Source organism: Lynx canadensis, chromosome B4, assembly GCF_007474595.2.
Source record: "Lynx canadensis isolate LIC74 chromosome B4, mLynCan4.pri.v2, whole genome shotgun sequence".
Lineage (NCBI taxonomy): Eukaryota > Metazoa > Chordata > Mammalia > Carnivora > Felidae > Lynx > Lynx canadensis.
Window position 1 is genome coordinate 349,838 of NC_044309.1, and position 12,194 is coordinate 362,031.

Sequence of the window (12,194 nt, forward strand, 5' to 3'; positions counted from 1 at the left end):
CTGACATCACTCCTTCCGTTACCAGGGGGAGTGACTCAGTCCCTCCGCAGCTGACACGAGCCTCCCAGGGACGCAGTCTTGGGTCAGGGCCCCGCCCATACCTTCCGTGTAGCCGCATGCCTGCGTGAGGGCCTGGCAGTGGGTCAGCAGCGCGATCCTGGTCACGGTCACCCCGAGCACGCTTCCGTCCTTGCAGGTCTTATACTGAAATGAGATGGGGACGTGCAGAGAGGGGTACAGAGAGGGCAACGCGGCTGCCCCAGTCAGGCCAAGGTCGGCCCAACTGCTCGATGCCCGTGGGCAGCGCCGCAACTCACCTCTATGTACGCGGTATCGTTGTTGGCATCTTTGATGTGTGGGAACCAATCTCGAGGGGGCTTGGAGAGATGCTTTGACTCTGTGACAAACCACAGCAGCTTTGGCCAACCTTGCAAAGAAACAAACAGACCCCTCTGAGAGGCGTACTACCCAGAAACCAGGCTTGCCACGTCGTTCCCCCTTCCTGTGGCCCATGTGACACGAGCCAGGGGGGATCGCCAGTGCTTCCTCAAGCCACAGACAACGTCAACAGCACGCATGCTGCCGGGTAAACCACGTCACACGGCAGGCTGACAGCAGCAGACGTATCGCGTTCCGTGTGCAGAAGAGCACGTCCAGGGAGACGCAGGACCTTCCTGAGTGAAGAGCCAGACCCCCAACTAGGCTCCTGGCTGTGGCTTACCTTTGAACTGGGGGATCTCCCCGGTTGGGCTTTTCGGCAGCCCTTTGTGGCAGGCGTCGCTCGTCAAGGCCACAGTGACTCCACAGCTTCCAAGCAAGAACCCGATCTGCTGGCTCCCTGCGTCCTGGGAGAGGCGACAGACACAGAAGTCACAAAGCCGGGAAGGACGGGTACCCTCCTGGCAAGACGTGGCCTTGTCCCTGGGTTCTGGGAGGGAGGGAACCTCCCCGGACTCTGCAGAACTGGGATCACAGCCCCGGTTGCCGCTTGCTGCTGTGTGACCTCGAACGGGACGGCGAGGTCACTCAGCCTCAGTTTCCTCACCTGTGCCATGGGGTGAGAGCAGAGCCCTCGAGTGGGTCTGCTGCAAGGAATAAACTGCAGGAGCGTGGACAGTGCTCAGTGTGCGCCTGGCACATAGTGGGTCCCTTAAACAGCTGCTGCTACATCTCCCTCCAGTTCCCTAAGACTATGACCATAGAACGTAACCGTCGTGGAGAGCAGAAAGGGTTCGTCTTCCTCCGTAACACAGAGCCTGACTTTACTCACAGCACAGGGCCCTGCTGTGTCTGTTGACATCCACTGTGGGCGAACTAGACGCCCGTTCCCAACCAAAAGGCCTGCCACCCTTGTGCGCCCGGAGTACGTCTGTGACCAAGGACACAGCCGGACAGGCGCCTGCTGCAGGACTCGGATGCTGGCGGGCCAGAGCACCAGAAGCCCCAAATGACCAGCACTGACTTAGGAGCACGGCATCCCGCGGACCCCACGGGATGGAGCTTTCCTCGGAGAGGCGGTCCAGGGGCCGCCAACCTGTGGTTTTGTTGCTGACCACATCTGGCTGCCCGCAGCAGGTGTGCTCAACCGGCTTTCTTCACCCCCACAGTCACACCAGCCAGGATTTAGAAAATAAAACGAAAGCCGGCAAGGAGCTGACATTCCTACAACTGAAACATCACAACACGGTGAACCGGCCACCCTGGTTTGTTCCCACCGGGCTCTTCCTGAACCCGCGGACAACCCAGCAAGCTTGTGGGCAGACCAGCCCTGCCTTCCGGTCGCTCCGCCCACGTACGCCTCACTAAGAAAGCGTGTGGTGACGGGGTCTCCAGTGGGTAAAATCAGCAGCACGGATGTCTTCAAACGAGCCTGTCAAGCAAGTGGTTCATAGTTTAACCCTACGGCGAAATCCAGGTCTCCTCACTCGGAATCGCACCACCAACCTCCCGATACCCCATGTAGCGCAGAGAGGCGAGCAGGGGGCTGGCGCCCGACGGACAGGGATGTTCCCGTTTCAGGACCCTCACGGTACTTTTCCCTCAAGCAATGCTTTTTCAGGTGGAGTTTTTAATACTCCAACGTGAATTTGGAGGTCGTGTTGCCAAACGTCGAGACAAGTTCTGAGGTCACGTCTGGTGGCAGGGAGGCATTTCTTTGTGAGCAGGAATTCGCTACCTCAGAGCCACATGAGCCAACAGCTCAGGAGAGTGAGCACGGGTCTGTGGGCTGGGACCTGCCAGGGCCGTGCCAAGGGCTCGCAACCCATCTCGGTTTTCCCAGCAGACACCGCCCCTGCGCCCTTTCTACAACCCGCTCGAGACTGATGTTCAAAGTGACACATTCACACACACGAGACAGCTGACATAAAGCAGCAGCAGGGGACAGCAGATGAGAAGAGTAATGGACAGAATGCCACAGTTCAGCCCCAAATTCAGACCTCACCTCCAAGGGGCTTCTGTCCTCTTCACCTGGAAAATTCCTACTTGGAGCGCCAGGCAGCTGTGCAGAAACAGCCCTGCCCACCCAACCCCAGCGACGCAGACGAGACCCCATCGCCTGCTCCCGAAGAAGCCCGTGTGTCTCCTTCACACGCTGAAGCTGAACGTGCTTGACCCCAGAGCCCGGAGCGGGTGGACACACTCTCAACACCACGTCAGAGCCACGGTCCTCCCCGGGCCCCGTCTCTACACGGGGCCTCCCGCCCAGCCTGCGGAAAGAGCTGCCTCCAGGCGGCCCGACCTGCCGCTGGCTTCGGGAAGCTGCCGTCCCGTCTCAGGGAGACTGAACGAAGCCTGTGCACTCTGGCCCCGACTCGGCGCTCCGTGTGCACCTTCCCAGGGAAGGCCCACACGCCCGGCCCGTGGTTCCTCCTCGGTTCGGTTGGGGCTCCACCCTCTCAAGAGCTGTGCTGTCAGGGCAGCCGGTGACCACCTCCCCGGTCACAAAATCCTGACGACGATTCTTTCTGGCTCGTCAAGAGAAGCCAGACCGCACCTGACTTCAGCCTGCCACCTCCAACCCTCTTGCAACAGAGAGGTGCCACGTTACGTCGCCTCGTGGGAAGCCTCCCGGTCTCTCCGACGACCCCTGGAGCACCCACCAGGCCAGGCTGGACACGTCCCAACCAGGGTCTGCTCCGCCCCAGCCTCCCACGCAGGAAGCAGCAATCTCACACACAGAAGGGTGTAACAAATGCGAGGACGGCTCACAGAAAAGTCCCTTTCGTGAACTCACTCTGCGTCTGGGGCCCCTCACCACGAGGCTTGTGTTTATCCAAGTTTGTCCTGTGCCAGCTGAGCAGCTCCTTGGCTCTCAGCAGGTGGAGCAGGACGGAAGCGCAAAGGCGTCTCACACATGCACGGTGCCGCCGATGCCCGTGGCCCATGGCCGTTGTGTCTCCGGTCCCGTGGTACTTTGGAACACGCACAGTTTGGCCCCTCCTAACAGCCTGCCACTCTCCTGTAAGATTTGCATGCCTGAGGCGCAGCCCGTGTCGTGTCGGCAGAGGGGGACTGTGGGCTGGGCCTGCTCGCGGGCCGACAGAGCCTCCCTGCACACAGCCGCTTGAACCGAAGCGCAGCCGCCTCAGGAGGGCGACAGCGCCAGGCTGTCCTAGCTCTGCTGCGACCCTGCCAGGCCCATCTCAGGAGGCCCCTGGAGGCTCCCCTCTGGCTCCCCCACACCCCCTGGCCAAATCATCCAGGAACTCCAGCCCTTCCTACTGCAAACCCCTCACAGAAAGGGGAGCTTTCTCCTCCCACCCAAGAACTAGGAGGGAGAGTGAAGAAACACACGGGACACTAAATTGTTCAGCCCATCAAACAACATTCAGGATTTAGAAAACGGCTCTCATTAGGCCCTTCGTGGCAAACCCAGCGGCACAGAACTGGCAGAGCAAGTGTGCGACTCCGTCACCTACGCTTCCGTGCACACCTTACCCCATGCTGACCTGCAAAGGACCAATGTGGTCTTCTGTTCAAAACTAAGAAAAGTCTTCCAAGGCACGAATGTCATGTTCTGAGCTCAGAGCCCGAGGCCTGGCACGCAGCTTCTGGCTTCACTGAGACAAAGTCATCTCCCGGTCCCGTTTCCCAGCAGAAAATGCTCTATGGACGGAGGAACCCAGCATCTTCTTCTGACGAGTGCCTTCTGGTCCCCTGCTTCAGGCCGATAACCCGAGGGTCTCCGTGGGCTGGGGAGGTGAGGGCACACCACCTGGCAGGTCGCAGCCTACATGCCCAAGACAGTAGGCAGCCCAGTCCCAGCAGGGCCAACACGGCACAGGTGAGACTGTACTCCCCTGCCCACGCCTGTACCAGCAGAGCTCGCTTGTGGGTGCTCACACCTGCACGGACCCTTGCCGAACCACCAGGCTTGCCACTAAGAGCTCTCAGCCTCAAAGGGGATGGTTGGGCCCCAGGGCCTAGGATAGAACACACCTAATGACATCTCCTCTCCCGTTGATTATTACTGCAGTAACCTAATACTCACACAGTTAGGAAGGTTTCCAGTACAATTAAAGTGAACCGCTTACGTGCCTGTCAAACATCCAAAGGATACTTAACCTCCTTATTCAAATGAATAATGTTTATTCATTTAATATACATCCAAGTGTGTATTAAGAAATGTTATACGGTGGCACACGTTTGCATCAGCAGTATTTGAAATGACGTGCTTGTGTCATCACGTGACCCAAAGGGCAGAGGCACGTGTCTCTTTGTTCACGTGATTTTCCTCTGCAAACCAGCTCTGCTTTGGGAGACATCAGGCTATAGACTTAAGTAGAAAAGTCTAAACCCTCTATGTGATGACAAGCACATAAATAATAGCAACTGATCACATGAGAACATCACAGAGATAACCATCTGGTTATTGCAGTGCTAAGAGCCAGTCTCTGTACGAACAGCAACCTACAAATTCTTCCAGATTATCGTTTTGACACTATTGACGACAGAACTCAGAGGGCTTTGAGCCTTGAAGTCAGGAAACCAGCCCTTTGCATTTCCAAAAGACCTCAACCCACTGAATTTAATATCAATTGAAGGAGGAGCATCATATGCCCCAAGTAGGCTTTCAGGTGAACCGTAGTGGAATTTACCACAGTGCCAAAGAATCGCTTAGAAGAACGTGGCTATCCATTCACTCAGTCCCCAAACTCTTCCACATTTCTCCATTGTGAATATCATAGGACTCGGGGGTGGAGCCTGGAACGCTGGCAACAAGCACTTGCAAGTAAGCCTTGGACAAAAAACCTGACACTGATATGTGGGGTATGTACAACATATGTTTCTTATTTTCGAATACACTGTGAGAGCAAGATTTGGAATTACATCTGACAAATCATAGTGAACATGGGACTCAATCACGTCCAAACACCAAAACGTAAGCAACAACCAACATCCCCCAAAATAAAATCAAAACCCTCTCATTTATCCAGATTTCTAGTGTAATGACACTGAGGAATGAGATATTCAAACACATAGTTATTGACAGATCACTAGGCTCAGTGTTCTTTTTTCAAAAGGTTCAGATATAATTGACATATAACATTCCAGCAGTTTTAGGTGTATAACATGATGATTCAATATTTGTATATACTGCAAAATTACCAATACACAAAAAAAGTTGAGAACTTTTAAGATTTACTCTCTTGGCAACTTTCAAATGTGCATGAAGTATCGCTGAATGTGGTCACCATTGTGACTATACCCCCATGACTTCTTTATTACTGGAAGTTTGTACTTCTTCACTCCCTTCAGCCATTTCACCCACCCCACAACCACCACCACTGGCATCCACCGTCTGTTGTGTTTCTTTAAGTTCTGGTTGTCCATTTGTTTTCTTAGATTCCATATTTAAGAGAAATCACATGGTGTTTGTCTTTCTCTGTCTGACTCACTTCACTTAACATAATACCTTCAGGGTCCCTTCATGTCATTGTAAATGGCAAGGTTTCATTCTTTTTTATGGTTGAGTAATATTCCGTTGGTATACATATATAATCTCTTCTTTATCCATTCATCCATTGATGGACACTCGGGTTGTTTCCGTATCTGATTACAAATAATGTTGCAATGAATATTTGGTGTATGTATCTTTTTGAATTAGTGCTTATACCTTTGTTTAGAAAAATACCTAGCGTAACTGCTGGATCATAAGGTAATACTATTTTTAATTTTTTGAGGCACTTTAGTAGTTGCTATTACTTGCTATTTCTTGTCTTTTTGATATTAGCCATTTTAATAGGTATGAGGTGAGACCTCATTGTGGTTTTGGTTTCTATTTCTATGATGATTAGTGATGTTGAGCATCTTTGTGCCTATGTGTGTGTGCGTGTGTGTCTCCTCTGGAAAAACGTCTATTCGGATCTTCTATTTTTTAATCGGATTCTCTTGCTATTAAGTGGTATGAATTCTTCATGTATGTTAGATATTAATCCCTTATCAGATGCACAATGTACAAGAATTTCTTTCCATTCTGTAGGTTGACGGTGGATGGTTTCCTCAGCTGTGCACAAGATTTTTAGTTTGATGTGGTCCCACTTGTGTGTTTTTGCTTCTGTTGCCTTTGCTTTTGGTGTCAAATCCAAAAAATCATCCCAAGACTGATGTCAAGGAACTTACTGCCTATGTTTTCTTCTAGAAGTTTTACGGTTTCAGGTCTTACATTCAAGTCTTTAATCCATTTTGAGTTAATTTTTGTGTATGGGGTAAGATGAGAGTCTAGTTTCATCCTTTGGCTCATAGCTGTCCAACTTCCCCAACATCATTTATTGAAGAGACTGTCCTTTCCCTGTCGTGTATTCTTGGATCTTCTGTCCTAAATTGACCATGTATGTGTGGGTTTATTTCTGGGCTATTTTATTCCACTGACCTATGTGTCCATACTGTTTTAATTACTAAAGCTTTGTAATAGAGCTTGAGACCAGGAAGCCAGGTGTCCCCAGCTTTGCCCTTGTTACTCAAGATTGTTTTGGCCATTTGGGTTCTCCTGTAGTTCCATACAAATTTTTGGAATGTTTTTTCTATTTCTGTGAACAGTTAGATTGAGTGCCATTGGAATTTTAATAGGGATTGTGCTGAATACTGTAGATTGCTTTAGGTAATACAGACATTTTAACAATATTACTTCTCTCAATCCCCAAGTATGGAATGTCTTTCCGTTCATTGTGTGTGTGTGTCTTCATTTCGTTCACCAAGGTCTTATAATTTTCAGAGTATTTCCACTTCCTTGGTTAAATTTATTCCTAGATATGTTGTTCTTTTTGATGTAACTATAAATGAGATTGTTTTCTTAATTTCTCTGATAGTTCACCGTTAGTGTATAGAAATGCAACCAATTTTTATATGCTGATTTTCTATCCTGCAACTTTACTCAATTCACTAAAAAGTTCTGAGTTTTTGGGGGGGGGGGGAGTCTTTATTGTTTTCTATATATAAAATCATGTCATCCTCAAATAGAGATAGTTTTACTTGTTCCTTAGTAATTGAATGCCATTTTACATCTTTTTCTTGCCTAACTGCTATGCCCAGGACTTCCGATACTATGTTGAATAGAAACGGCAAGAATGAGTTGATCTTAGAAGAAAAACTTACAGCTTTTCACAACTGAATGAAAGGTTAGCTGTGGGCTTGTCATATATGGCCTTTATTATGTCGAAGTACATTCCCTTTATACTCACTTTGTTGACTTTCTTTACTCAAAAAAATGAATGTTGACGAATAGACATCTCTCCAAAGATGACATCCAGATGCCAACAGACACAAGAAAAGATGCTCAACATCACTGGTCATCAGGGGAATGCAAATCAAAACTACAATGAGATACCACCTCACACCTGTCAGAATGGCTGAAATCAACAACACACGAAACAACAGGTGTTGGCAAGGATGTAGAGAAAGGGAAACCTTCTTGCACTGTTAGTGGGAATGCAAACTGGTGTAGCCGCTCTGGAAAACAGTATGCAAATTAAAAGCTAAAGCTATGGAAGTCTCAAAGCTAAAAACAAAACTACCCTATGATGCAGTAATCACACTACTGGGTATTCACCCCCCAAAATACAAAAACACTAATTCAAAGGGATACATGCACCCCTATGTTTACAGCAGCATTATCTACAATAGCCAAACTATGGAAACAGCCCAAGTGTCCATCAACTGATGGATGATAAAGAAGATGGGGTATATATATACATATATGCAATGGAAAATTAGTCATAAGAATGAAACTTGCCCTTTTCAATGGCATGGATAGAGCCAGAGATCATTATGCCAAGTGAAGCCAGAAAAACACAATACCGTATGATTTCACTCCTACGTGGAATTGAAGAAATAAAACAAAGGGAAAAAAAGAGGGGGGTCTTGTCAGGGCAAACCAAGACTGAGACTCTCAATTACAGAGGACACACTGATGGTGTTATCAGTGGGGAGGTAGGTGGGGGAGTGGGGGAAACGTGATGGGGATTAAGGAGCGAGCTTGTTGTGATGAGCACTGGGTGTCGTATGAAGTGTTGAATCGCTACACTGTACACCTGAAATTGACATGACACTATATGTTAACAGGAATTTAAATAAAAACTTTAAAAAAAAGAATGTCGAATTTTGCTAGTGCTTTTTCTGTGTCTATGATCATATGATTATCTTTCATTTTGTTGGTGTGGTATATCACATTGATTGATTCACAAATGTTGGTCCATTTGTGCATCACTGAAATAAATCCCACTAACTTATGGAATATGATCCTTTTAACATGTTATTGAGCTCTGTTTGCGAATATTTTGTTGAGAATTTTTGCAACTATGTTCATCAAGGATATTTGGCCTGTAATCTTATTTTCTTATGGTATCCTTGCCTGGTGTTGGTATCAGGGCAACACTGATCTTGTAAAAATGAATTTGAAAGTTTCCTCTGCTCTCAATTTTTTGGAAGAGTTTGAGAAGGAGAGGTATTAAATCTTTCTGAATGTTTGGCAGAATTCACCAGTGAAGCCATCTGATGATCCTGGACTTCTGTTTACTGGAGGTTTTTGATAACTGAGTCAATCTACTTACTACTAACCCGTATTCAGATTTTCTACTTCTTCATGATTCAGCCTTGGAAGAGTGTACATTTATGGAATTTATCCAATTCTAGGAGTCCAATTTGTTGGCATATAGTTATTCATGGTGGTATCCCCTAACCCTTTTTCTGTGGCATCAGTTATAACTTCTGTTTCATTTCTGATTATATTTGAGTCCTGTTCTCTTGTTTTCTTGCTGAGTCTAGCTAAAGGTGTATGAATTTTGTTTATCTTTTGAAAGAATCAGCTTCATGGTGTCACTGATTTTGTTTTTCTATATTCTTTTTAGTCTCTATATCATGTATTCCCACAATGATCGTTGCTACTTCCTTCTACTAGCTGGGCTTCATTTGCTTTTTTTTTCTAGTTCCTGAAAGTTTCACATTAGATTAGAGATTTTTCTGATGGACTGAGGTAGGCCTGTATTGCTGTAACCTTTCTTTTTAGAACCACTTCTGCTGAGCTTTGAAGGTTTCATATGTTCTGCTACCGTTTAAGTTAGTCTCAAGCTGTTTCTTGACTTTTCCTTTGATTTCTTCATTGACCTACTGGTTGTTCAGAAGCATGCTGCATAAAATCCACATATCTGTGAAATTTCCAGTTTTCTCCCTGTAACTGACTGACTTCTACTTTCATACCATTATGGGTCAGAAAAGATGCTTGATAGAATTTCAGCCTTCTTTGATTTATTGAGACTTGTTTTGTGGCCTAACATGTGATCTATCCTGGAGAACACTGGAAATGCCCTTGAGAAGAATGTGTATTCTATTGCTAATGGACGGAGTGTTCAGTATAAATTAAGTCCACTGATGTCAGTGGGGTATTGACGTCCCTACTACTACTGAATTGCATGTCTCCCTTTAGGTCTGTTAATATTTGCTTCATAGATTTAGGTGCTTCCATATTGGGTACATAAATGTCTACAAATGCTGTGTCTTCTCAGTGGACTGATCCTTTCATCATTAAGTATCTCCCCTTCTTTGTCTCTTATTACAGTCTTTGGTTTAAAGTGTGTTTTGTCTGATAGAACTACAGCTAGTCATCTTCCTTTACGTCCCCGCTTCTGTGGAGTATCTTTCTGCAACCCCTCACTTTCCTCTGTGTGCGTCCTTACATCTGAATGGAGCCTCTTGTAGGCAGCAGATCAATTGTTTTTGTTTTTTCCCATTAGCCCACTCTGTGTCTCGATCAGAGAATTTAGTTCTTTTACATTTAAAGTAATTATTGATAAGTATGTACTTATTGCCATTTTGGTAATTGTTTTCTGGTTTTTCTTTTAGTTGGGCCTCTCTGTTCCTCTCTTCTTCGCTTTTTTGTGGTTTGATGACTTTCTTTAGTATTACACTTAGATTTCTTTCCCTTTGTATTTTGTGTATCTATTAGAGGTATTTGCTTTTTGGTCACCATAAGACTCACACATAACAGCCTATACACACACACACGTTTAATCTTGTGTGTGTGTGTGTGTGTGTATTTATATATTAAGTTTGAACATACTCTAAAACTCTTGAGTTTTTACCTGCCCTCCCCACAATTAATGTTTTGATGTTACATTTATATCTTTTCATGTTGTGTATCCCGTAACTAAGTATCATAGTTTTCCTGATTTTTACTACTTTTGTCTTTTTAACCTTCATTCTAGTTTAGTAAGTAATTAATCCATTACCTTTACTGTACATTTACCTTTACCAATGAGATTTATACTCTCTCGTATTTTGCTACTAATCAAGGCCCTCTCACTGTAACATTTCTCCCACGGCCCGTTTAGTGGCAATGAGCTCCTTTACGGTTTGCTTGTCTGGAAAACTATCCCTCCTTCAATTCTGAATGACGGCCCTTGCTGGGCAGAGTATTCTTGGTTGTAGGTTTTCTTTTCAGTACTTTGAGTATATCCTGCCGCTCCCTTCTGGGCTGCAAGGTTTCTGCTGAAAATGTGCTGACCATCTTAGCTGTTTCCTTGTATGGAACAAGTTGTTTTTCTCCTGCTGCTCTTAAGATTCTCTCGTTAGCCTCTGACATTTTAATTATAACATGTCTTGGTGTGAACTCCTTGGATTCATCTTACTGACAGCTCTCCAGGCTCCATGGACCTGGATGTCTGTTTCTCTCCCGAGGTTAGGAACGTTTTCTGTTCCTTTCTCTCTTTCTTTTCTGTGACACACATATTGTGAACGCTGTTCTGATTGATGCCGTCCTACAGGTCCCTCAAGCTATCTTAAATTTTTCCTGGTTTCTTTTTGCTGCTCTATGTGAGGTCTATTGTTCTGTCTTCTTGATGGCTGCTGCTTCCTTCTGTTTTTTTCTAGTGGGAACTTCACAGGGCATTCTTCAGTTCCATTACTGTATTCTTTTCTATCTTTTAATTAAAAAAAACTTTAATGTTTATTTTTTGAGAGAGAAAGAGACACACACACACACACACACACACACACACACACACAGAGAAAACACACAAGTAGGGGAGGGGCAGAGAGAGAGGGAGACACAGAATGTCAAGCAGGCTCCAGGCTCTGAGCTGTCAGCACATGCCCGACACAGGGCTCCAACACAGAAACCGTGAGATCATGACCTGAGCTGAAGTTGGACACTCAACCGGCTAAGCCACCAGACGCCCCACTTTACTGTATCTGAAGTGGCTTGACCTAAGTGGTATTCCCTCCCATTTTCCATTTCCCCGTTGAAGTTGTGTGTTCATCCTTCCTTCTCCTGAGCTCTGTGAGCTTCCTCATAACCATTACTTTGAACTCCTAATTAGCTAAAGTATTTATCTCTGTTCATTAAGGTTCTATCTTGTTCTTTCTTCTGGAACACGTTCGTCTGTCTGCTCGTTTTGTTGGCCTCTCTGTATTAAGTGCAGCAGGTACCTCTCCCAGTCTGGAAGGAGTGGGCTGTGGAAGTAATGAATCTCCTCGTTCAGCCTTGCCCTTGGTTGTCTCCTGAACCCTTCTGGTTGTCTACGCAGCCAACTGTACTCCAGATATGTTCCCACTGTTAAGGGCGTGTCGAGACCTGTCCAAGTTCCAAAGGGAGGGATCCCACTGAGCACTCGTTACAGGCTGACTGGCAGCCAGGCCCTCAGGCAGCAGCTTTTTTTTTTTTTTTTTTTTTTTTTTTTTTTTTTTTTAATTTTTTTTTC

The 12,194-nt window shown here is 46.4% G+C and overlaps 1 protein-coding gene across 3 annotated transcripts in view; it reads right to left on the reverse strand.

Moving 5' to 3' along the window:
* DIP2C (disco interacting protein 2 homolog C) overlaps positions 1-12,194 on the reverse strand; it is a 411,195-nt gene that overhangs the window by 110,312 nt on the left and 288,689 nt on the right. For all 3 annotated transcript variants that reach the window (XM_030321072.1, XM_030321069.1, XM_032593812.1), the window contains exons 12-14: positions 722-845; positions 318-427; positions 102-204 (exon numbers count right to left, since the gene is read on the reverse strand). In XM_030321072.1, the coding sequence (XP_030176932.1) occupies positions 102-204; positions 318-427; positions 722-845 (337 nt within the window). The remainder of the gene's footprint in view (positions 1-101; positions 205-317; positions 428-721; positions 846-12,194) is intronic.